General features: G+C 48.1%; 1 protein-coding gene across 3 annotated transcripts; it reads left to right on the forward strand.

Annotated features, from left to right (window-relative positions):
• The first annotated feature begins 2,012 nt into the window (after positions 1-2,012).
• Positions 2,013-25,063, forward strand: LOC118838196 (chloride channel protein ClC-Ka-like). Of its 3 annotated transcripts, none has more exons than XM_036745420.1 (19): positions 2,013-2,115; positions 6,100-6,228; positions 7,747-7,875; positions 9,018-9,157; positions 9,290-9,367; positions 10,163-10,241; positions 11,782-11,907; positions 12,769-12,853; positions 13,109-13,210; positions 13,993-14,077; positions 14,685-14,858; positions 15,467-15,536; positions 16,979-17,092; positions 17,465-17,678; positions 18,274-18,407; positions 20,555-20,643; positions 21,584-21,667; positions 24,631-24,717; positions 25,016-25,063. In XM_036745420.1, the coding sequence occupies exons 1-19, from the start codon at positions 2,013-2,015 to the stop codon at positions 25,061-25,063; spliced, it is 2,070 nt and encodes a 689-aa protein (XP_036601315.1). The 3 variants fall into 3 exon arrangements, with proteins under 3 accessions (XP_036601315.1, XP_036601316.1, XP_036601317.1); XM_036745421.1 differs by having other exon boundaries at positions 2,016-2,115; positions 20,555-20,655; positions 21,599-21,667; XM_036745422.1 differs by lacking the exon at positions 7,747-7,875 and having other exon boundaries at positions 2,016-2,115.
• Positions 25,064-26,346: the final 1,283 nt, after the last annotated feature.

Here is a 26,346-nt window from a genome sequence, read left to right on the forward strand (position 1 = left end):
TGTAACCTTGGAGGAATCCCTTCCCTTCTCTGGCCTCCAGTTCCCTCCTCTGTATAATGAAGGAGATGGGCTGCAGGACCTCTAAGCCCCCCTCCCCCCACCTCTGATTCGGTGATTCTGTGACCTGGGTGATGCAGCCGTTCGGCCTTTGATGCTTCATGCTGCCAGTTTCTCAGCAGCAGACACAGACCTGAGCTTGCCTCTGTGGACTGGCTGGGGCTCATTGATTCCTTGCTCTCTGGAGGAGGCTGGGGGCCTAGGAAGCTGCGAGCCAGGCTGGGGAACACTTAGCCGGACCCTTGGTTTCCTACTTCTAGCTCCCTCCCTCCATGCCTAGAATAATTGGTGTGTCCTGTTCAGGTTGACTTGTCAAGGACATTCTAAATAGCTGTAAACTCTCCAGGCTTTGGGGAGGGGCGGGCAGAGGGGGAAGAGGCTGATTGGTGGAGCTCCCACCTGTCCAGGTGCAGCTGAGCCAGAGGGGGAGACTCACAGTAGAAGGTCTGTGCAGCCAGATGAAGATCAAGGGTGAGTTGGTCAAAGGTGGCCCTCTGGATGTGGGGGACCCAAACAAATAGGATCCCTGGGGAATCCTGGGTCGTTGTGGAGCATTGTGGCATTGCACAATGTGTGTGTGTATGTCTGAAGCAGTCTAGGGAGAAGGCTGTTTGCATACCACCCAGTGGGATCAGAGCACTTGGACCACAATCTTTGCTTTGCTGGGTCCTAACTGTGTGACCTTGGGTAAGTTCCTTCCTCTTTCTGATTCTCTTTCTCCATAAAATGAAGGAGCTGGCCCATGTGAGATCCAGGTTCCCTTCTAGCTGTAATTCCAATCATTTTAGTTCAGGAACAAGTTTCTTCTCTCTGGGGAACTGAGGGAGGAGAGATGGAAAGAACCCTGGGGGCCAAGAGCCAACCCTAGGCCAGCTTGTCCTATAGAGGTTAAAGGGCAGGTGGGAAGAACTGTTCAGTAGGCAGGCACTGACTATTCCCTGTAACAAACACAGTGATGTTCTGGGCAGAAGGGGATATCTGCTTTTATTCAGAGTCCCGGTCTAGTCTCCCTTGCAGCCATCCTCCTACTCCAAGGGGCTATGAGGGGTGGCCAGAGATATCCAGGAGGCCCAACGTCAGAGGGCCAAGCAGAGGGGCTCAGGGAGGTCAGGTGGCCTGGGGGACATTGTATCTGAAGGCTCCTCTTCCTGCTGCCATCCTGGAGGGACATGGCCAAAGAGCTGCCCTAAAGTGTGCCCCCAGACACACTACACAGACATATACAGGAAAAAGGCATGTAACGCAGAAATAACTCATGCACATATTCCCAGAGATGGGTGGCCCCTACATGCATGCATACACAGACACACACGCGCGCACACACACACACACACCACACACATACACGTACCACTCAAAACATACCGTACACATACCACACACGTATACACACATACCACACACACATATACGCATACCACATACACACCATAGGCATACCACACACAAACCACAAATGCACATACTACACATACCACACACCACACACAAACACACATACACTCACATTCCCACATCTCTCTTCCAGCTCCAAATCCTCGTCTGTATAATGTACACATTCATCAGAACAAGATTTGAAATGGGCCTTGGGGAGGAAGGAATCCTAGGTTCTTGGAAAAGAGCAGGTCTGAGCCCTAAGGGGTCTTAGAGATGACCTACTCTGAGCCCTTCATGTTTCCAATGAGGGTCCTGAGGCCCAGAGATGTTAAGTAACTGAGTTGAGAGGCACAGTAGGTGGCCAAGTTGGTTTTCTTTCCATTTCCCCTTGTGCCCTCTGAGCTGAGTTTCAGCCTGGAGACCAGCTGAGTGGGTGCTGGGGGTGAGGTGTGAGTGGGTGGTCACTACTGGGAGAGTGAGCCCACTCAGAAGAGGAAGGCCTAACTCTCTGGGCCATGGGGGGGGGGGGATGGCTGGGCTGCCCAGCAGGGTCCTCCTGTCTGTCCCCGCAGGGCTCTATGATGGAGGATCTGGTGGGACTTCGTGAAGGGGCTTCAGGGAATCCTGTGGCCTTGCAGGAGCTATGGGGTCCCTGCCCCAGGGCCCAGCGCCGAATCAGAGGTGAGAGGCCCCTGCCTGCCAAGCTCCAAAGGAGCAAGGGGGCAGGGTCATGGGGTACCTGGGCTCTGCCTCTTTCCCTGACCTGGCCACTTCTCTTCCCCAGCTTGCCTTTCTCTCACCTCCCCCTCCCCCAGCTTATTCCCTTCCCTGCTGCCTTTTTTAGTGGCCTGTTTCTCTCTCTATCTCAGACCACCTCAGCCCCTAAAAATAGCCCCTCCCCTAGGGCGCAGTCTGTAATCTCAGTCCCTGAGATGGACAGATGGGTGAGCTGCCAGCCCCCTTTCATCTGACCCCTGCACTGTCACTGCCAAGCATGACCTGGGAATGGGGAGAAGTGAGGTTCCCCAGCTTCCCTCTGCTGCCTGAAGAGCAGGGAGGGAGCCACAGGTCTCTCTGTCCTTTAGAGTCAGGTGTCCTCTGGCCTCTCTGTCCCTCCTCCACCACCCACCTGCCTGCTTTGGGAGACAGCCTGGGCTCCTACCTCTTTGGCTAGACTTTGTGGGCACCACGGTGGGGTGGGAGGTGCTACCACCTCACCCACTTCTACTAATCCTTATCTGGGAAGGTGAGGTGGCAGTGCAGTGGTCACTCTAGACAGCATTCTGGGAGTAGAGGATTATCTGAGGGTATAGTGTGTGTGTGTGTAAGGGGGTCATAGGAGATAAGGCTAAGAAGGTGGGGTGGCCCTAAGTGAATGTCAGGTGAAGGGTTCTGAATTTATGCTCAGGGGTATAGTCCTGGCAGAGTTCAGCTCTTTCTTCCCTGAGGACCTTGTCTTTACTGGACACCACTTCTTTTTGATGCCAGGACAGGGGTTGGAGCCAGGCCTCTGAGGGAAGGAGGGAGCCTCCAGGTCCCTGGAGTTGGCAGAGGCTCCCTCTGTCTCCTGCCTGGTCACTGGAGCCCTATCTCCCAACCCCTGGTCTTGGAGGGCCCACTTGGGGGGTGGGCTTTGCTTCCTTGTTTACTCTTAGCAGTAGGGTGACAGATTTATGACAAGCAGGAGCTGACACTGAGGGCCTGCCTCCCTCTTCCTTGCCAGACTATAAATATCCTATCACAGCAATTCTCTGGGAGGTGGAGCGGAAGTGGCTGGCCTCACTCATCTCCATACAGCTATAATCCCATGGATGGCTGGGCATGGCAGCATGTCCCCAGCTGGTTCTAGCTCCCCTCATTTATGTTCACTGGCTCTTCCAGACCCGGGTAGAAAACTGCCTTGGCATGGTGCCAGATGCTGGGGCACCTTCTGCTGGCAGGATGCCTCACAACACTGTTTGCTTTCTTCAGTGATACCCACTGCCTCTTCCCAACCTGAGGCTAGACACCTATTTACACTGAGGTTGGCAGGCTGTACCACCTTGACCCCGACTTTCTCTGGTCTTCCCCCTCCCTCCCTCTGTGATTGGCCTCATGCTGAGCAGACTTCTGCCCTGCCATGGGGTTCATTCCTAACCCAGCCCAGGCTACTGCCTTACAACATCCCCCAGATGCCCATGCCCTGAGCCAGGGTTGGGAAACCTTTTCATGTTGGAAGGCCACATTAACATTTAGCTGTAATCAAATAAGGCTGCATTCAAGAAACTTCAATTAGATATACTTAAAAATGTACATTATTTTTTAAAAATCTAACTACTATGTATTTAATTTCAAAAAATGAAAAGTATTTGTTAATTTTAAAATTAGCTAACCTTTTAATGGTTCTGCTGCATCTGCTTTTGTTGGAAAGCAAACGTTTGATTGCAGCATGGAAAGTTGATCCTATACGTGGGTATCAGTCATATGTGACCTTAAGAGCATCTTGATCGGGTCAGGTGGGAGAATGCAGATTGACAGCAATAAGTAGCTGAAAAGCAAGAGAGTATTTTTCAGGCATGTTGCCTAAAGTGTGGGTATTCCAATGCATTTTTCCACATTTCAATTGGATCTTCCTTAGCATCAAACAGTGACTTCAAAATGTCATCTACTGAGAACTCAATCAATCTTATCTGTAGTTCTTTAGGTGCCTTGGTGATATCAACTAGGTGAAGCTGAAACACTAATTTGAGTGTGATGTCATGATTGTCCAAGTCAGTGAACCTCTCATTGTATTCTCCAATGAATAGGTCTATAACAGCTGCATCTTCTCCGCACGATGTGCATATATCATCCTGCTCGTCAATGATCTTTGCTAACTGGGGAAAACGTTCATCTGAAATTTCCTTTTGAAGAAGTGTTTTGAAAAAAGATAGCTTTTTTTGAAATGCTTGGATTTTTGTCCATGTGCCATGCATGTATAGACTTAGTTTTACCTTGCAAAGAAATATTCAAGTCATTTTGATTTGACATGATATCACATAGAAATGCAGCATTTCTATAGAAATCTTCTTTCAATAATTCAGCTTGCTGATTCTGTTCTTTGTAAAATTTAACTGTCTTTTCTCATAGAGATAAAATTTTGGCTAACACCTGTACCTGTGTGAGCCAACACACTTTAGAATGACAGAGCAAATCCACACTGAATACCTCATCATTCAACTTCAGCATGTTATGAAACTGATGATACCATGTTGCATTTACACAAATATAGTTAACAATACTTGTAACTTGTTGCAAAGTATCACTTAAAATAGGAGCTTTAGCACAGAGATTTTGTGGATGAAAGATACAATGTAAACAAATGAGAACATTTGGATCTGTTAATACTTTTTTTTTATCTGTGCAATAAACCCTTCATGTTTTCCTGTCATGGAAGGTATACCATCTGCACATAAACTCACTTAATTTACCAAATTCAGTCCAACTTCATGACATTTATCTTGAAAGTTGTTAAAGATAACTATTCCCCACATTCTGTTCCCAAGGGTGCCCAAAGTGAGTAACTCTTCTTAGCAAAGAAAATACCTGAATGAAGTATAAAACCTGCGGTGAGTCAGTGGTATCAGTTGATTCATTCAACGTGACTGAATAATATATATTTTCCTTTTGAAGTATTGCATGAAGTTGTTCTGTTAAGTTGAAGGCTAATTCATGCTACCAATCAGTTACGGTTCTCCTTGAAAAAAGGCAGTTGTTTGTACTTTGAAACACTACCAGGGTCTAAGCATCCTACAACTTCAGTAATGCATTCTTTCACAATTTCTACACCACTGAATGGCTTCCTGTTTTTCCTGAGCATATAAGCTGCCTTATAAGTTGGTTCAGTGGTATTATATCTGGGTCTTATTGTTGCTTGAAATAATTGTCTTTGCTTTTACTTTCCAACTTTTAATTTCTACAATACAACCTTTCATGCCTTTCCCTCCAATTTAAAGTATTTATAGTCCTTTATGAGTGTTGTAATGCTGATGAGCACTGAATTTCTTTAATGTTGATATTGCAGTATCACAAAGCAAGCAAATCATCTTATCTTTAGCAGAAACAAGATAATATTGAAATTCCCAGCCCTCATTAAAAAAATCTGTTTTCTTCCTTCAGTGTTCTTCTTTGACATGATGGGCTGGCAAGCAAACAGAATTTAAAAACACTGTTGAGCTGTGCAACTATTCACAAATTCCACTGCAAACAGAAACACAGTGCACCATTGTCAAAAGCTGATAACAGAATGACCTACTCGACCCCAATTAACTCTCACGACCACCCTTGTGTGGTAGTGGCTCCAGTTAGGTGGGGGTAGTTAGAATTAAATCAAGAGCATAGCAGCTGTCAATTTAGCCGTTATGGCCTACTAATGTTCTAATGCTGGTCACTCTGGGAGGATTGATTATTTTGTTGAAACTTACTTTGTTCTTCGGTATTTTAAATACGTTCATTAAAAAAATAAAATAAAAATATAAAAGACAAAAATGTAGTAATAAAAATAAAAGGATTTGTTCTGTAAAATTTGGATTTAGGCAAAAGGCCACACTTAAGGACCGAGAAGGCCATATGAGGCCTTAAGGTCACAGGCTTCCCACCCCAGCCCTGAACTTTATAACCTTGACCATGCCTCTTCCATTTTGGCAGGCTTCCTGGAGAGAGTGAAGAGACACCTCTTTTGGGTGGGTGAAGATTGGTATCTCTTGGTTGGCCTAGGAGTACTCACGGGTCTCATCAGCTTCGCCATGAACTTTGTTGTCTCCAGGATCGTCCACGGTAACTATGGACATTGCCAGCCTAAGCAGTCCTGTCCTTTTATATCTGTGGAGTGGAGGGGGTCCTGGCCCAGGGCATCTGCAATGCCAGCAGGTTTGCCTGGCATGGGGAAAAGTGCCATATCCCCCTTCTCATCAATGCATACCTATTCCTCCTCTTCCCTTTTATCTGCCTTCCTGTGGGAAATGCTCTCCATTCCCTTCCAGAAGAATGGTTATGGTAGATTCAGAGTCAAAGAATGTTGGATCTTTGAGGGCCATTAGAACAAAGAATGTCAGGGCTGAAAGGGTCCTTAGAACTCAGGATATCAGAGCTGGAATGAGCCTTAGAACACAGAATGTCAGAACTGGGAAGGCCCTTAAAACACAGGATATCAGAGCTGGGAGAGCCGTTAGGACAGAGAAAGTCGGTGCTGGGAAGGGCCTTAGAACAGAAAATGTCAGAATTGGGAGGGCTCTTAGAACATAAAATGTCAGAGCTGAGAAGGACCTAAGAATAGAATATCAGAGCTGGGAGGGCCCTCAGAACACAAAACATTAGAATCTAGAATATTAGTGGCACACGCTGCATGGATTGGATATAGTCTGTTCACTGTGCTCTGATTGGACAAGTCTCTCTCTGTCTCTCTGTCTATGTCTCTGTCTCTGTCTCTGTCTGTGTGTGTGTGTGTGTGTGTGTGTGTGTGTGTGTGTGTGTACGTGTTGGGGGGTGGGGCTGGTTGTTAGTATAAGTTCTGGATGCCAGATACTAGGAAGGACGATGACAAATTTGGTCACATTCCGAGGAAGGCAAGCAGGGTGTTAGGAGGCCTGGAGACCATGTCATGTGAAAAGAGTTCGAAGAAACTAGGATTGGGAAGCCTAGAGAAAAGATTTAGGGAGGACAGGAAGTTGTCCGTTGGAAAGGGGATTCAGTTTATTCTATTTGATCCCAGAGGGCAGAACAAGTCTGCAAGTGGTTGGAGTTCATTGGAACAGATTTTGACTCAATGTAAGGAAAACTTGCTAACCATCAGAGCTGTCCCAAAGCAGAAGAGGCAGCCTTGGGTGGGGCAGGTAGTGAAGTCTTCAAACAGTGGTTGGTGACCCACTTGGCCAAGCATGTTGTAGGGGAAATTTCTCTCCAGGTTGGGCCTTGACTAAATGACCCCTGAGGCCCTAATCAATGCAGAGACTCTGTAACCTTAGAACACAGAATATCCAAAGTGACCAAATTCCTCCATTTTGTGGAGGAGGAAACAGACCCAGACAAGGCAAGTGACTTTCTCAAAGTCACTCTTGAAGTCATCAGGAAACACCCCCATCCTGAGTGGGAAGCTGACCATACCTTCTGGTTACCACCCACTGTCCCCAGCCCCAACCTTACCCTCTCCTTGGTGACTCTTGATACTGACTCACCCATTCAAGCCAGGAGCTCAGGGGCAATTCCATGAAGAATGGCAGGCAGGGGGTCTTCCAAACACTACACTGGAGGCTGGCAAGGCCTTCTGGCCCTGCATCCTCCATGGTCCTCTCTTAGCACACATGTGGCTGTATCGAGAAATCGGGGACAACCATCTTCTCCGCTACCTGTCTTGGACTGTGTTTCCCATAGCCTTGGTCTCCTTCTCCACTGGCTTTTCCCAGAGCATCACCCCCTTCTCTGGAGGTAAGAACCATGGCCTGAAGTCCTTTTTCTCCAGGGAAAAAGATAATAACAATAATGTTAGTAATAGGTATTGTCTCCATAGCATTTTCAGGCTTTATACAATGCTTTCTTCGTAATAACTCCAAGAAGAGGGCAGGGTAAGGTTTTTTTTTTTTTAAAGCAGATGAGAAAATGGAAGCTCAGGGAAGATTAATGGATTATCTATGGTCATTAGCTAACAAGTGTTGAAGCTAGGATCCCAACTCACGTGTCCAGATTTTAGGCTCAACAGAGCTCCTGCTCCCTCCTACCCTGTGCTATCCCTCCACTGGTGGTATCTTGAATTTCTAACTTTGTTTATACTTTTCTAAGTGCTGTCTAATAACTGCATCTCAATGAAGGAGATCACATAGATATCACTACCTCCAATTTATAGATGGGGAAACTGAGGCCCAGAGTGGGGGTGGTAGTGGAAGATTTGCCCAAGAGAAGCTCGTATATTGAATTGGTAGCAAGGCCAGGACTAGAACTCAGGTCTCTTGACTTCTTTTGCATACATCTACTGTATAGTGACAGACAGTATTGAGGTGGTACCAAGGTGATACCCTGGCTTGGAGTGTGAAGTTAGAAAGCCCCAGAAATGAAGGTGGCCTACTGGCAGCTGCCTACGAGGGAAGCCTTGAATCTCTTTATAGAAAGAGTGTCTAGTTTAGTCAGAGGGCCCAAATTCAAAATCTAGCTCTGCCACTTATTTGTGTGTAAGTCATTTATCTCTCTGGGCCTCAGTTTCTTCATCTGTGAAGTGAGGTGGGATGGACCATAGGACCATAGCTACGGAGCTCAAAGGAACCTCAGAGACCATCTAGTCTAACACCCTCATTTTACAGATGAGGCCCAAAGTGGTCAAGTATTAGAGGGAGCATTTGAATACAAGTCCTTGTATTTCAGAGTCCACACCACACAGCCTTCCTGGGATTATGGGTTGGTCTGTGTGTGTGTAGGGGGACAGATAGGGAGAAGATAGTGAATTAAGAGGTACCAGCTTCAACCCTACCAGTTTTTGCCCTGGATACATGACCAGTAGATAGGGGTTTCCACACTTGCTCCCCATAGCCCAATAAAACCACTTGCCTCTCTCCTCCTCACGTTCTCCCTGCTATTAGGCTCTGGAATCTCAGAATTGAAGGTCATTTTATCTGGTGTAGTTCTGGAGGATTACTTGGACATCAAGAACTTTGGGGCTAAAGTAGTGGGCCTCACGTGCACTCTGGCCTCTGGCAGCACCATATTTCTTGGCAAAGTGGTATGTGCCCCTGGGGTAGGGATGGATGGGAGGACAGGGAACAGTTTATATACCCCTGGGATTATGGTGGGGCTGCCTGGCATGTGGGGCCTGCCTGCCTGGCTGTGCTCATCCACCCCTTCTTTCTCCCAGGGCCCCTTCACACATATTTGCTGCATGTTTGCTGCCTACCTGGGCAGGGTTCGAGTTTCAGCCCTTGGAGAGTATGAGGTAAGATCTGGGGCTTTGGGTGGTGCAAAGCTCATCTTTGGAGGCGTTTGATTCTCTGCTTCAGAAATCCCTGGGCTCTGGCTGAAGAGTCTGGGAAAGACTGGGAAAGTGGGCTATCACAGGGAAACTGCAGGATCATAATAGTCTGGGGTCTTGCCTAGCTTTGATGTTCTATGTTCTAAGGGCCCTCCCAGCTCTGACATTCTCTCTTCTAAGGGCTTGCCCAGTTCTGACATCCTGTGTTCTAAGGGTCCTCCTAGTTTTGGCATTCTGTGTTCTGAGGCCTTTCCCAGCTCTGACATTGTGTTCTAAGGGCCTCCCAGCTCTGACATTGTATGTTCTAAGGGCCCTCCCAGCTCTGACATTCTGTATTCTTCCAGGCTTTCTTCTTGCCTGGACATTCAACATTCTAAAGTCCCTTTTGTTGTTGTTCATTTGTTGAGCTGTGTCCCATTCTTTGTGTCCCTCCGCCAGGCCCCCCTCTTGTATGCTATCTCCCAAAGTCTGTCCCAATTTGTGTTGGCTGCTTCCATGACACAATCTATCCATTTCACCCTCTGCCAATCCCTTTTCCTTTTGCCTTCGATCTTGCCCAACATCAGGGGATGTTCAGTGAGTCCCCTTCTCATTATGTGGCCCAAATATTTTAGCTTCTGCTTCATTGTAAACATTTCTTTTAGCTCTGGTTTTAAATGACTCTTGCAACCTAGGGTGGGCATATTCAGAACTGGAGGGTGTTCAGAAGCCAGGAAAGGGACAGGGCCACCAGGTCCCTAGGTCTGTCTTTCTTCTCAGAACAAGATCAAGCAGAATGAGCTGTTGGTGGCTGGAGCAGCAGTGGGGGTGGCCACTGTCTTTGGGGCGCCCATCAGTGGTGAGAGCTGGAAGGGGGGAGGGGAAGAACAGAGCTCCCCCTGCCCCTAGCCCTGGGACCTCCCCATCAGGTTTTTACTCCCTTACTCCAGGCCCCTTCCTCTCCAACATCCAGGGGCTCCCATCTCTCAGTTTTCCTGACCTTAGGATGGAAGGAGCATTCAAATTCCCACCCTTGCCCCATTGCCTGGGATCCTGGGAGCTGTGTCCTGCTTGAGCCCAGCTAATAGATGGGTATGTGCTTCTTAAGCACATGCCATCTGCCCAAACCTCTGCAGGAGACAGAGAAAGGAAAGGAAAGTTCCTTCTCTTAAAGCATTTATGATCCAATTGGGGGAGATAAGACAAGAAAACCACTGGGAAACAACGTAAGACAGCATTAGAACTAAACTATTAGAACATTAGGGGCTGATAGCTGGCGCCATATTGCACAGAGCTCTGGCCCTGGAGTCAGTAAGACTCATCATCCTGAATTCAAATCCAGCAACAGATACTTACTGGTTGTGTGACCCTGGGCAAGGCACTTCACCCTGTTTACCTCAGTTTCCCCACCTGTAAAATGATCTGGAGAAGTGAATGGCAAACCGCTCCAGTATCTTTGACAAGGAAACCCCAAATGGAGTCAGAGAGAGTCAAACATTACTGAACAACAGCATTAGAATTGGACACTGCATTAGGTGGCTCAGACGCTAAGAGCTTTAGAAATGCAAAGAATGATGAATAAGGTCCATTGCCGTTGCCCTCTGCCAAGCACTCTCCCCACACGCCTCTGGTATTGATAGTAAAAGGATTATCATCCCCATCTTACAGATGAGGCAGCTGAGGCAGTTTGGAATCAGAGTCCCTAGGGTCAAATCCTCACTCTATCTGTGTGGCCTTGGGGAAATCATTTCTTTTCTCTGGGCCTCAGTTTCCCCCCCTGGAAATAAGGGAGTTGGACTTCAAGACCTCTAAGGCACCTTCCAGGTCTCAATCTGTGATCCTATAAACCTAGGTCTTCTCCAGGTTGCTCTGGTAGTGAGTAGTTGAGCTGAGATTTAACGCCAGACCCTCTGACTCCAATGCAGAGGAGAAGCAGACTTCCCTAAGGTCACACAGCTAAATGGCAGAGCCAGAAGTAGAGAGCTGGTCACCTTTGGTGTCAGAGGACCTGGGTTCAAATTCTGCTTTTTCTCTCTAGACCTCAGTTTCTCCATCTGTAAAATGATGGGGCTGGATTTGATGACCTCCAAAGTCCTTTCCAACTGTAAATCGATGACTTCGTCATTCACCCCTGTATCTTCTGACTGTAGGCTCAGGGCTCTGAACAGGGGTTAATCAGGGAGGGCTTCCTGGAGGAGGTGGGATTTGAGCTAGTCTAGGTCCTCCCATTTCTTTTTGCTCAGGGAAAGTCCATCTGGGAGTGAGTGGGGGAAGGGGGAAGGAGGCTTCCCCTTGCAGCTGGGAACTCCAGCTGGGTGGGGGAGGGGGCAGATTGTTAGCTATCAGGTCTGGTGGAGAGGCTGGGCTGAGCCTCTTATGTCTGCCCCTCCCCCACACAGGGGTCCTGTTCAGCATCGAGGTCATGTCCTCCCACTTTGCTGTCTGGGATTACTGGAGAGGCTTTTTCTCCTCGGTCTGTGGGGCCTTCATGTTTTGGCTCCTGGCTGTCTTCAACAGTGAGCAAGGTGAGTGGAACCTGAGAATCCTCCTAAGAGGACATTTTTGTAAATAACTCAAGAGCTCCATGTTCCAGATCAATGGAGGGGTTTCTGCTCCACTGTCTCTAGGGCCTTCTTTAAGGAGGTGGCAAAGGGATTTGGCTTGGTTCTTCATGGTCCCAGAAAGTACAACCAGGAGCAATGAATGAATGGACAATGAAGTGACAAAGAGGCCCACTGAGGCTTGATGTTAGGAAAATGTCCTAACTCTTAGGGCTAGCTCCAAGAGGAATGGACTGCCTTGTGGAAGGAAGGTAGTGAATTCCCCATCCTTAGAGCTCTTCAAGCAGAGACTGAACATGACCACTTGTTTAGGATATAGTAGAAAGGTTACCTGTTGAGGCATTTAAGTTAAATTAGATGCCCTCTAAGGTGATGCCAGGCCTGGAGTCAGGAAGATTCATCTTCCTGAGTTCCAATCTGGCCTCAGACACTTCCTAGGTGTGTGACCCTGGGCAAGTTACTTAGCGCTGTCTGCCTCAGTTTCTTTATCTGTAAAATGAGCTGGGGAAGGAAATGGCAAACCACTGCAGTATCTTTGACAAGAAAACCCCGAATGGGGTCACAGAGAGTCAGACACAACTGAAAAATGACTGAATTAACAGCAAGGTTCCTTCCAGCTTTGAGATTCTATGATTCTATGGGAACAGTGGGACACAAAGTCAGTAGGGGTCAAGTTGTTTAAGGCCTTGAATGTCAGGCTAAGAGTTTTTGGAGACTTCACTTTGGGGAAGGAGATCCCCTGGCAGGGGCTTGAGGAGTGCAGTTGTGGGGACAAGGTACAACAAGCCAAGGATGTAATTCCTTTCTGCTCCATCTTTTCCCCAGAGACCATCACCCCCCTCTTTAAGACTCGATTCCGAGTAGATATACCCTTTGACCTACCAGAAATCTTCTTCTTTGTACTGCTTGGGTGAGTAGGTACAAAAAGGGCCAGAGACCCAGAAAGATGAGTGGGCCTTTGGCTGGGCATGGGCCTCCTCATTTTCAGGGTGCTCCTGGCCTGCCAGTCTCCCCTTTCCTCAAGGAGAAACTCCACTCTGAACCCCAATCTCTACAGATACAAGTGGATGGTCACCTGCTGACTTATTTCTGGGGTCCCCAGGCAGGGAGAGGGGGAGGGGATCTGAGTTGAATTTGAAGGTTCCTCTTGCCCCTCTCATTCCAGGTTTGTCTGTGGGATTGTGAGCTGTGCCTACCTCTATGGCCATCGCCATTTTGCATTGTTTGTTCAAACAAACTGGATCACCAAAAAACTGCTATCAACAGAGTATGAACCAGGATGAAGGGCTGGAAAGAGTTGGGGGTGGGGATGGTGTTCCTTGCCAAAACTCTTCCTGAGCCCCCATCAGCTACCTGGGCCCCCTTCCCCAATTTTGAGCTCCTAGCCCTGAGTGCCAGGCCTTAGTCCAGGACTGGGATCAATCAATCAATCAATCAGCATTTATTAAGCGCCTACAAAACTTAAATACTTTGGCCACGTGATGAAAAGATGGGACTCATTGGGAAAGATGCTGACGTTGGGAAAAGTTCAGGGCAAAAGGAAAAGGGCATGGCAGAGGGTGAGACAGCTGGATAGTGTTGTGGAAGAAATGAACACGAGCCTGGACAGACTTTGGAGATAGAGTAGTTTAGAGGAGCCTGGGGTGCCATGGTCCATGGGGTCCATGGGGGATACAGAGGCAAAAACTGTCCCTGCCCTCAAGAAGCTTCCCTTTAATGGGAGAAGAGAACAAATACAGGGATCTGGAAAATGGGATGAAGTGGAACATGCCCAGTCAGCAAGCATTTATTAAGTGTTTACTGTATGCCAAACCTTATATAAAGAAGAACAAAACCAGTTCCTGCCTTCAGGGAGCTCACATTCCAATGGGGGTGGGAGTGGGAAGAGACAACAGCACTAGGTAGACATGGGATCTATACTGAGGAGATGGAAGGCACCCTGAGAAAGGAAGTCATTAGGACATTGTAAGACTGCCCCTCACTCCCAGCATCCCCCACTGCATAGGGGATAGAATGGGGTCATCCTGGCTGCCTTTCTCTCTCTTCCAGCAAGCCTGTGTACTCAGCCCTGGTGGCCCTGCTTCTAGCCTCCATCACCTATCCACACAGCCTGGGAAGATTCATGGCCTCCAGGGTAAGAGGGAAATGAGGTGGCAGAGCTAGGGCCCCTCAGTCTAAGTGCAGTGCTTTGCCCCCTGTATCTCACCAGAGCCTATTATTGCAGAGAAGTATGAGCAAGGCTCTCTGCCCTCAGAGAGCTCCCAGTCTAGATGGGGAGACAGGACCCCCGGGCACCACCTACACCACACAGTGAGGGGAAGAGAAGGAAACAACATTGATTAAGTGCCTTCTATGTTCCAGGCACTGTGCTCAGCCCTTTATAAATATTATCTTGTCTCATCCTCACACATCCTTACAATTTGAGGAAACTGAGGTGAACAGAGGTGCAATGGGTTCTCCAAGGTCACATGACTAATAAGTGTGTGAGGCTGGATTTGAACTCAGGTCTTCCTGACTCCAGGACTAGCTCTCTATACACTGCACCACCAGCTGCTTCTGGCTATGAGGAGCACAGTGATTGGTGCAGTAGTTCAGAGGATGTCTCTGTGGGCAGGGATCAGCAGGAGTGGACAGGGAAGGCTCCTTGGATGAGTTTGGAGGCCTTGGGTAGGAGAGAGCAGTAGTGGGGTGGGGAGCAGGGAGGGACGTCTATGAGAATTTACTCCCATCTCTACCCCCAGCTGTCTATGAATTTGTACCTGGATTCCCTGTTTGACAACCAATCCTGGGCTCTGCTCTCCCGGAATTCCTCCCCTGAATGGCCTCCAGAAGTGGACCCCAACAACCTATGGTTTGAGTGGTACCATCCCCAGTTTACCATCTTTGGCACCCTCACCTTCTTCCTGGCCATGAAGGTAAGTGGCCCCACCTGGCCCCCTCAGCCTCCTCGCCACCTTCTCTAACCTGGCAGTTTCCCCACTCAGGTGCCATCTCTTCCACCTGCTTCCTTTCCTGACCACACTGGCTTGCTGCTGTTGAGGCTGTAGCTGGGCCAACCTGGGCAGGCTGGTGGAGAGAGCTTTGGTTCTCAAGCCAGAAGGCCTGGGTTAAAACCCCAGCTCTGACACCTGGTTCCTGTGTGAAGGAAGCAAGTTGTTTTATTCTCTGGGCCTCCTTGCCTCATCTGCAGCACAAGGGGACCGGACCTCACGCAGTAGCCTTCAAGGTTCCTGCTGGCTCTCAGTCTATGATCTCAGCAGCCAATGAACTACTCAGAGATATGAGGTGGCTAGGCCTCCATGTGGGTGTTCGGTCCCGTGGGAGTACATGGCTTGGGCACTCACTGCCCCTAGCCATCTCTATTACGGCTCACTTCCCCACTCTGCTGACATCCTTTATCCTACCTGCATCCAGCTCAAGATCATTCCCTCATTCAGCCCTCTCCCTCCCTACTCCACCTCTCCTACCTGCTCGACATACCCTCAAACATGCCTTCACCCTGGGACCCTGACTCTATCCACAGTTTTGGATGTTGATTCTCGCCACCACAATACCCATGCCAGCTGGTTACTTCCTGCCTGTATTTGTCTATGGTGAGTCTGGAGGGCCGAGAGATGTTTGGTACCGTATTATCCTTAATTAACCCCTATGCTGTTTATATGTGGAAGAGGCCTGGGACCTGAGAATGGGCTGCCTGCTAGATGCCCTTGAAACCATTCACTCAACAGATCTTTGCAGAATAAGTCCTGTGTGTAAGAAATGGTGCTAGGCTTTATGGAAGCTATAAAAGCTAATGTGATCTTAGGTCATATTAAAAGAGGCATAGCATTCAGAATGAGTGAGGTGATAAGTCCCCATGCAATGTCCTCTGCAGTTCTGTGCACCACATTACAGATAAAACATTGTCAAGATGGAGCAAATGAAAAAGAAGGCAACCATGATAGTGAGGAGAGGACTGGAGATCATGCTATTCCGGGATTGGTTGAAAGAACAGGGAGTGTTCAACTTAGAGAAAAAAAGGCTCAGGGGGACCCTGACAGTTGTCTTTGGGTATTTATAGATCTGTCACATGGAAGAAGAAAGACATATTCTGCTTGGCTCCAGGAGGGAGAACTAAGGAACAGTGACTGGGAAGTGGTTGTTGTTGTTCAGTTGTTTTCAATTATTTCAGACCCTTCATGATTCCATTTGGGGTTTTCTTGGCAGAGATACTGGACCATTTTGCCATTTCCTTCTCCAGATCATTTTACAGATGAGGAAACTGAGGCAAACAGGGTGAAGTGACTTGCCCAGGTCACCCAGCTTGTAAGTGTCTCAAGCCAGATTTCAACTCAGGTCTTCCTGCCTCCAGGCCCTGTGTTCCTTTGCACCTACCCTGAAGAGGCCACCTGGATAGAAAGTTACAGAAAGATAAATCTTAATTCAATGTAAGGAAAACTTTGTTAATAATTGGAGGCATCCAAAAGTGGAAACTCAGGAAGTCGTGGGATCACCTTCAATGAAGTCTTCAAGCAGAGACTGGATGGCTCCTGGTTGGGGATATTATAGAGGGGGTTCCTGCTCAGGCAGAATGGACTAGATGCCCTAAATTTGTGGCATAGTGGAGAGAATGATAGACTTGGAGGCAGGAAGACCTAGGTGTGAATCCTGCCTCAGACCTGGAGCAAGTCACTTAATGTAGCTGGCCCTAATTTTCCTCTTTTATAAATGAGGGCATTTGATTGTAGAGAGCAGCTCTGAAGCTATGATCTTCCATGTGACCTTGGGCAAGTCATTTACATTTTATAAGCCTCAATTAATTTCCTCATCTGTAAAGTGGACTCATTGACCTCCAAGTTTCCTTTTCACTCTAAAGGTATGAGTGTATATTTCTCTAATTCTGAGGCCTAGAGCTCTTGGGGGTTGTCTGACTGAGGGTATTCTCCTCTGCAATTTTATCTTAAGGATAGTTTGTGCACATGGAAGGACTTCAGGGCCTTTTGAGCAGTAGAGCAGATCCTGTCTCACTTCTCGCCCCTCTCCTAACCTTTGCCAGGGGCTGGCATTGGACGGATTTTTGGTGAGATCCTAGCTGTCATCTTCCCAGAGGGCATTAAGACAGATGATGGGATCATCAATACCATCATCCCTGGCGCATATGCCCTAGCAGGTAAATTTCTCTGTGTGACCAAAGAACATTAGCCATGCCTGAGCCTCTGGAGCATTTTGAGGAGAGCCTGCCTGTGGGGAGGTAGTGATAAGCAAAGGATGCCAAGCTAAGCCTGGACTCAGAGTCACAGGAACCAGAACCACAAGGCAGGCTCTGGTCCAAGGCCAACCTTGCTTAAGGACAAAAGTCTTTACCAGGGTTGCCCCCTTTCTCTGGGAGCATCACAGACTCATTCTTATGTAGGTCTTAGGTGCTGGGTGTTGACCCCTCCCCAGCACTCTTGTTAAACCCAGAGGTTCTGGGAGGTAGAGAGGGGATTGGGTTGGGGTGGTCTGGGGCTAACTCCCAGATTTCTCCCCAACTCCTTGATAGGAGCTGCTGCCTTCTCAGGAGCAGTGACTCACACCATCTCCCCAGCCCTGCTGGCTTTTGAGGTGACCGGCCAGTTTGTCCACGTGCTTCCTGTACTGATGGCTGTACTGGCAGCCAATGCTGTGTGTCAAAACTGCCAGCCATCCTTCTATGATAATGGCATCATCCTGAAGAAGCTTCCCTACCTGCCCCGGGTCCTAGGCCGCAAACTCAAGTGAGTCCTAACCATTGCCAACTGCCTGGTGGGCTGGGAGGAAGGCCCAGGACTCCCTCACAGGGGCTGCTGTCCTGGAAAGAGCACTGGCCTGGAGGCAGAGGCTCTCTGCTGCTGAGTATGCACGTAACCTGGAGCAAGGAATTTCTCCTCTCAGGTTCTCAGTTTCCTTGCCTGTAAAATGAGTGGTTTGGACTAGATAGCCTCTAAAATCCCTTCCAGCTCTAGAACTATGGTCCCACAGTCCTTCTGGCTCTATACATTCTAAGGGTATCCCCCAGCTCTGACATTCTGTGTTCTGAGGGCCCTCCCAGCTCTGGCATTCTGCGTTCTAAACTCCCTCCCAGCTCTGACATGCTGTGCTCTAAGGGCCCTCCCAGCTCTGACATCCTGTGTTCTAAGGGATCTTCCAGCTTTATTGATCCTCGCACAGCTCTAGTGGTTCCTTACATCTTCTATCTCTGGCCTAGAACAAAGGGAGTCTCTTCCCTGGCCTCCCTTCCATGACACCCTCCTCTCCAGATTCCCAGGGCAGCACAAAGGCCCAGGGTGTCATTCCTGGTTCCTTCTCTGACTGGGTCTCCTTTGCCCTCAGCTCCCACTGGGTGACTGCTGAGCTCTTCATGAACCCAAACATCACCACCCTGGCCAAAGATTCCTCCATGGATGAGGTGATCCAAACGGTGACCTCCACAGAAGCTGTTGAATACCCCCTGGTGGAGAGTGCAGGTGACCTGTGGGAGGGAGAGGGCTGGGCATTCCCCTTCCTTTCCCTCTAGTCTCCTGCCTGGAGGAGAAAAGGCCAGAAATGTAAGCAGGAGAGACCTTTATTAAACACCTATTGTAGACAAGGTGCCATGGTCAACTTTGGGCTACCAAGGCAGAAAGATATAACACTGACCCAGCCCACAAGGACTTTATGATCTGATGGTGAGAAAGCTAAATACACCGACTAGGATCCAAGGTAGAGGGCGATGAAGTATAATGGAGAGATCCAAATAGGATAGTATGTTTAGTCAGAGGACCTGAATTCAAATCCCACCTGAGATGGCAGCTACCTTTGTGACCTCATTGAGTCACTTTACCTTCAATTTCCTCCCTTGTAGAATGAGGGGGTTGGATTTCAGGGCCTCTGAGGGCCCTTCCCACTCTACATCTAGAGTCTTAAGTCACTTCTTGAGCCTCAGTTTCCCCATCTGTAAAATGAGAGGGTTGGACTTGATGGCCTCTGAGGTCCTTCTGTCTATGGTGACAGGCATTATCACCCCATGGGCTTAATTGTGTAATGGGGAATTTGAAGGGGGAGAAACTACTTTTGCCCTGGTGGAGAAGGAGACTGCTGAGGGAAGGCTTCATGGAGGAATACGTAGTACTTGATTTGAAGCTTGAAGGAAGGGAAGCTATTCTCCAAATGGAGGTGGGGAGTTCATTCCAATGTGTGAGTGGGCTAGCCTTAGTCTGCCTAGCCCCTGAGGGCAGGGGCCAATAGGAGCAATTGGTAGATGTTGGGGTGGGGGGAGAGAAACAGAGAGAGAGGGAGAGAGAGAGAGAGACAGAGAGAGAGAGAGAGAGAGAGAGACAGAGAGACAGAGAAAGAGAAGAGAAAGACAGAGACAGAGACAAAGAGACAGAGAGGGGAGAGAGAGAGAGAGACAGAGAGAAAGACAGAGAAGGGGGTGGGGTGAGGAGTGCCTTAGCCTCAGTGTTAGGAGAAGCTTCCTAACAATTCCAGCTGTTCCAAGGTGGGGTGGGAGGCTTTGATGGGGGTGCTGTTGTAGAGGGGATTGGTAGATCAGGAATGGCTCACACTGGTTGATCTCTGAGGTTTCTTTCATGGCTAAAAGTCTAATTCCGCTGGAACATAATGTCCATGAGAGGGAGTGATGTGAAATGAATTGAGAAAAGCAAGGATGAGGCATATCATAGAGGGCTTTGAATGCCAGTATCAGTCTTGCTCTGGAGACCTCTGGGAGTCACTTAAAATAATTGCAGCTTCACCAATTTAGAGATGGAAAAGACTTGGGAAACCCTCATTTTGCAGTTGAGGAACCAGCCTGAGCCCAAGGGATATGACCAGACTCACAGTTTGCCACCCACATGGCAGATTCAGGATTTGACTGCAGATTCACAACTCCAAATTCCACCTCTGTTCCCCTGTCCCAGACTGCCTCCCCAGTAGCTACCATTTCCCAGAGTGCTTTGAGGTTTGGAGAGGATTGGGGAGGTTCTCTGAGCAGTGGAATGAGGGACAATTACAGAGGAGGTAGACAGGAGGCAAGAAAGCCAGTTAAAAAGGCTAGGGCAGCAAGCTAGGTGAATTCCATCCAGCTGTGTGACTATGAAAGATCTGCATAACCTCTCTGAATTGGTTTTATTCACTATAAAATGAGGAGATTAAAGGTAGCCAACACCCAGCACTGCTGACTGGGGCCAAATCAGATTAAAATGCAATTGGGAAATATTCAACAAAACAAACGAAAATGCAATAGAACATAGGTAATGTTAATATGGGCTTTTCAAAGCCAACATGCGCAATCAGGATTTTTATGTATCATTGAGTGGCCCCCATTTCTATTTGAATTTGATGCCACTGCCCTAGAAGACCACAAGGTTCCTCCTGGCACTGATATTCTGATTCTAAGCCAGGGCTAGTGGGGAGACCAGAAGAAAAGTACCTTAGGTCTTTCCACAAAGGTCCCCCTCTTTAAATCCCCATCCCCTGCTCCCCACTCAGTGGACTGTTCTACCTCCTCCAGCTCTTCTCCTGATCCATTGCCCTGCCCTGTCCCTCCACCCAGTTTCATTGAAGTCTGACCCAAATTCTCACCCAACCAAATGTTCCTGTCTCCTCTCCCCCTTTCTCTTTCCTGCTCCAGAATCCCAGCTCTTGGTGGGCATCATACATAGGGACCAGCTGCTGCCATTCCTCCAGGCAGAGCCGACCATCCAGGTACCCAGACACCAGGTGGGTGAAGGTGTTGGAGGCAATGCCCAAGCCCAGCCACCCACCCAAGATAAGGGTGGTGGGAGTAGATATCCAGAATAATCTTCTAAAGGAGGAAGAAGGGAGAGGAGGGGAGAAGGCTGAGGCCATAGTGGGGTTTGAGGGACTAGGCTGGCAGACCCTGGGGTGGGAGTGGGGAGAAGGAGGGGCTCAGAGCCATAGAGAGCAGCAGGAAACCCCTCCTCCAACTGGCAACCTGTCCTAAAGTTCTGCTATGGGTGTGCAGCGTGGCTTAACATGCAGAGATCTCAATGGAGTAAGGAAGACTTGGATTGGAGCTCCACTTCTGACACATAAGGGCCATGTGACTCTGGGCAGGTCACTCAATCTCTGCATCGCCCAGATGACTCTAAGTTGTGGAGAATGTATTAACTCTGCATTGACAGAGATCATTCTCCACCGGGAGCTGCATAAATGATAAAATCACAAGTTTGGAAAGAAAGAAAGAAAAAAAAGAAGGAAGGAAGGGAGGAGGGAGGAAGTAGGGGAGGGAGGGAGGGAGGGATGGAGGAAGGAAGGAAGGGAGAAGGGAGGAAGAAAGAAAGGAAACAAGAGAGGAATGAATGAAGAAAAAGAAAGAAAAGGAAGGAAGGAAGGAAGGAAGGAAGGGGGAGAAGAGAAGATGGAAAGAAGAGAAAGAAAGCAAATGAGAGGAAGGAGGGAGGGAAGAAGAGAAGCAGGAAGGAAGAAGGGAGGAAGAAAGAAAGGAAAAAAGAGAGGAATGAATGAAGAAAGAAAAAGAAAAGGAAGGAAGAGAAAGTAAGAAAAAGGAAGAGAGGGAGGGAGGAAAGAGGGAAGGAGGGAGGGAGGAATCTCTTCTGTGTCCTTTCCATGTAGTCCCTGGGAGGCAGGGGTTTGGGGGGCAGGCACTCCCTCACCCCTCCCTTTCTCACCCTCCCAGTGGCATCTCCATGAGGTCCTGGCTGGGGGCTGCCCTGTGGAGCCTGTAACCCTGCAGGTGTCACCCCAAACTTCCCTACACCAGGTAACTAATTAAGTAGGCATGTGCTAGGGGGAGGCAGAGAGCAGTGTGCTATGAGGAATGTGCTTTCAAGTGTGTGGATCAGAACTAAGGGAAGACAGTGAGCTGTGGTCTGGAGACTTACAAAGAACTTGGATTCAAGTCCAGCCCTGGCTCAGTCATTCACTAATTATGTGGTTTTGAGCAAGTATTCCCTTCTCTGGGCTTCAGTTTCCCCATCTGTAAAATGCCAGGGTTGAATAGGATGGATCTCTAGGGTCTATTTCAACACACATTCATTAGTAAGGACCTCCTAGGTGCCCGGCATGTGCATTGGCAATACAAGGAGAAAGAATAAATGAAACAGTCCCTGCCCTCAAGGAGCTTCTGTCCTACAGAGAAGGATTCATTTGGGTGCAATGTAGATTCACTTTTTTCCTTCTTTTTGAAATGTTTATTTCTTTTTTAAAGCACAAAGACTAATTTTTTTTTTTACTTCCCAATTCTGTCTCTCTTCCACCTAATGAAAAGGCAAGAAAAAGGAAATCTATTACAAATTTTAAGAAAAAAAAGGAATTTACATGATAATTTTGTTGTATATTTGAAAGGAATAGCAATTTGCGCATAGTAGATTTAGTTTCATGTGCAATCATTTTTTTTTATTGTACTGTTATGGAAATGTTGATTTTATTCCACACATTAAAAAATAAAATTTAATAATGATTCAAAAAAACCCCAAAATTATTAAAAAAATCCAAGTGTGTATAGTCATGCAAAGCATTTCTGCACTAGCCACATTTTTTAAAAAGTAAGAAAAAGAAAGAGAAAAAAATGTTTCAGTCTCCAGTGTGAGTGCATCAGTTCTCTCTGTGGAGGGAGATAGCATGTTTCCTTATGAGTCCTTTGGAATTGCAGCTGGTCATCGTAGATTCATTTTGATGGAATTTTGATGGAATATTCCTCTGATAAGGAAGCTGATGGCTCAGTGGATAGATCACTCGCCCTGGAATCAGGAAGACCTGAGTTCAACAGTGGCCTCACATGCCTCCTAGCTGTATGACCCTGTGCAAGTCTATTAACCTTCTGTTTATTTCAGTTTCCTCTTCTGGAAATTGGGTTTAATAACAGCATCTATCTCCCATGGTTGTCACAACTCAGATAACTGTAAATCAATTAACCTAGTCTCTGGCTGTCACATAGTAAACACTATATAAATGTTAGCAATGATTATTATAGAGCCCTAGAGCTGGAGTCAGTAAGGTCTGAGTTCAAATACAGCCTCAGACACTTCTTAGCTACATGGCTTTGGGCAAGTCTCTTCATCTCAGTTTCCTCAGCTATAAAATGGGGACAATATCTTGCAGGGTTGTTGTGAGAATCAAATGAAATAATATGTCAAGTGCCTGGCAGATATAGGAAGTCCTCTATGAATGCATGTCCCCTTCCCTGATAGAATGTAAACCTTGAAGGCAGGTGCTGGCCTCTTTTGTTGATATTTCTGTTTTCAGCACCAAACACCAGATAGTGAGCACTTCATAAATTAATTATAAATACATTGTAAATGAATTGATTGAAATGCCAGTCCAGGGATTGGCACAGATTTGAGGTAAAATTTTACTTGTAAACAAAACTGTTAGAAGTCAAGGTCTGTTCCTGCTCCCCATGTACCGATCTGCCTTCCCTCTTTACCCATACTTCTACATGGCTCATGGTCCCTACCACCTGAGTCCCTGAAAGCCAGCCTGGAAACACTGTTGGACTGGGAAACATGGATCCGGTGGATTGAGTTTTTCAGAAGAATCCCTTTAAACCCAAGGACCCCACTCAAGGCAAGAGTGGACAATCTCACTTGCATCAGAGCCTCTTAGAGGAGAATCAGAGCTGCGCCTCAGTATGCTCATCTGTGAAGTGGGGATAATGATCTCTGCCCTGCTTACCTGCCAGGGACACCTTGTTAAGGAGGGAAGGGTGTTTTGGGAGACATAAAGAGCAAGTTTTTGTTGTTCAGTCTGTGCATTGGCCCTCAGACCATCGTCAGCACAGGGAGGAGGGAGGGGTAAGGAAAACGCATAAGATTGTGTGTGTAGAGCCAGAGACGTTAGAGATTATCGTTAGCATTTACATAGTGCTTTACAAATACTATGGAGTTTTATCCTAATAACAACCCTGGAAGGTAGGTGCTATTATCCCCGTTTTACAGATGAGGAAACTGAGGCACACAGGGTGAAGTGACTTGCTCAGGATCACACAGCTAGTAAGTGTGAGGCAGGATTTGAACTCAGGTCTTCCTGACTCCAGGTCCAGGACCCTATCCACTGCACTACCCAGCTGCCTCACCTACTCACCCACCCTCCACCTACTCTGTCTAGATGCCCTGTATCGATCTCAGAGGTTCCTCATTATTTACATGTTGTCTCCCCCTCCTCAAGGGCAGGGACAGTTTATGCCTTTCTTCGTAGCCCTGGTGCTTAGCACAATGCCTGGCACACAGTAGGTACTCAATAAATGCTTGCTGACTGACTAGTCCAGAGTCAGTGACTTGTCCTAGGTCAGAAGTCTGTACACTTTAGACTTTGGGCGAGTCACCTCAGCTTTCCAGGTCTGTCCCCACCTCTATAAAGTAAGGGGGGGTCTCATTACACTTTCTCTACTTCCCCCTCTACGTTCCACTCTATGATCCAAGTCCCAGCCTCCCAATTCCCTATATCTGGGAAGGTTCTCATGTGGGAGCAGGGTGGCCTCTGCTGGCCACTTTCAGAACTACAGGAAAAGGTGCTCATTCCCTGCCTCTCCCCCTCCCCACCCTCCCTCTTAAGGCTGGAGAAACCAAGGCGCAGTGTGAAGAAGGGTCTTGCCAAAGGGGATCTAAGAGTCCTTTTTCTCACAACACATCCCCCTTTGTTCATCTCTTCCTCGGAGCTTTACTAAATTCGCCCTTCCAGGATCCCTGCCCTTTGCAGCACTGAACCCACCTCTCTCTTCCCCAGATACACAACCTCTTTGAACTCTTGAAAATGCAGAGGATCTTGGTGACATCGATGGGCCGAGTGGTGGGCTTCATCTCCTGGGTGGAGGTACCAGGGATGGGGAAGGGAGGAACCAGACAGAAGTGGACAGTGATCTGAGATAACTCCAGCGGGTCAGGGTCTGGACCCTGTCACCTGGAGCCTTTAGGCCAACTCCTTGTTCAAGGGGCAACTCAGGTCTCAGGGGTTCCCAGTGGGGATTTGTTTCTAGGACTTAGTTCTAGGTTCTATTTCCCAAGAGGAAAAATCTTCGGGAAGTTGGGACCAGAGAGCCACTGTTATTTGGTTTTTGAGTAATCTCCTTCCACCCCCAAACAACACATACCAATCTTCTCTTCTCCTCTAGCTGGAGAAGGCCATTGCTGACCTGGCGAATCCTTCTGCTCCTAAATAAGGCAGCCTGGTGGAAGACAAGAGTGGAGCCCACCAGCCCCATCCTGTTGGCTTGATCAAGGAACCAGGCTCTTGTTGCTATGACAAGGGCTTCCATTGTTTGTGTTACTAATGGCCCTTGGGCTCATTCCACTGACACAGCCCCCACCCCTAAGCCCACTCCCTTCTCCACTGGGTCATAGGATCTAGAATCTTCAGGGTCCTCAGAGCTCATCTTGCCCAATTCAGTGGGAAGTAAGCTCCTTGAGAATAGGGATCATTGTCTATTTGGTCTTTAGAGTCCCTGTTCCTAGCCCAAAGCCATGTGCATGCTTAATAAACGGTCCTTGAATTTTACAGAATCTCTTCATTTTGCAAACTTTTGAAACCCAGTTAGGGTCACTGATTTGACCAAAGTCACACAAAGTGAGAAGTAGCAGAGATCAAGATTTGAATCCAGACCCGCAGGGTTCCTTTCACTCTATCACATTCACTCTCCTTCAATTTCCAACAAATTCTGCTCTGAGGGAGCAGTCCTCAGCCCTAGTCTTCCCGCAAGGGGTTAGAGATCAGAGCAGATTCTGCCCCATGCCCCCAGCTGTAATGGCCCATCCAGGGCAGAACATCTTCTACAGAGAAGGGTGGGCAAGCATCCAGCATCCTGGGAGTGTCCATTGGGCACCTCTGGTCCTCTGTGGCCAGGGAGAGGAGCTGAGGTGGGACTCAGCAGCCTACCCCTCCTTATGTACCTTGTAGAAAGGCCAGTCTTTCCCCATCCCCCACAAGCCCAACCCTCCTATACAATAGTTACTGTCCTGCCCCCCAAATTCTGTGGCTAGGGAAGATTAAGCTGAAATTCTGGGTTTCCAGTGATCTTCATTTCAGCAGTGTAGATCTCTGGTCTTGGAAGATGGAACCTTCCTTATTCTGTTTCCCAGCAGGAAGGTTGCCCTCAGGTACAAGCAAGCTTTGCCCTGGTCTGCTTCTAGCACCAGCTGGTGAAATGAAAATGGGTCTAAGAAGGCAGTGCCCACACAAGGAAATCGAGCCTTAGTTGGTTGGTCATCCCAGTAAACTCCAGCTCTGACCCAGGTTGGCTCCCTGAAAAAGGTTCTGCAGCATCTATATGGAGGTGCTGATGGAGCTAGGGACCCAAGAATTACCATCCCCCAACCCCCAAGAGATCCAGATGTTAGCTACTGGGCAAACCCACCACTTTAATGTCTTCAGAGAACATGGGGGTAGGGGAAGGGGAGGGATAGGATGGAGAGAGAGAGGAAGACTGTCCACCAAGGGGGCCCTGTG

The sequence above is a fragment of the Trichosurus vulpecula genome, chromosome 2 (assembly GCF_011100635.1).
Source record: "Trichosurus vulpecula isolate mTriVul1 chromosome 2, mTriVul1.pri, whole genome shotgun sequence".
Classification (NCBI taxonomy): Eukaryota; Metazoa; Chordata; class Mammalia; order Diprotodontia; family Phalangeridae; genus Trichosurus; species Trichosurus vulpecula.

Coding starts and splice junctions, on each gene's coding strand:
- LOC118838196 (XM_036745420.1), top strand. CDS start 2,013: ATGATGGAGGATCTGGTGGGACTTCGTGAAGGGGCTTCAGGGAATCCT. Junction 6,229..7,746: donor TGTCTCCAGGATCGTCCACG/GTAACTATGGAC, acceptor GTCCTCTCTTAG/CACACATGTGGCTGTATCGA. Junction 13,211..13,992: donor AAAAAACTGCTATCAACAGA/GTATGAACCAGG, acceptor TCTCTCTTCCAG/CAAGCCTGTGTACTCAGCCC.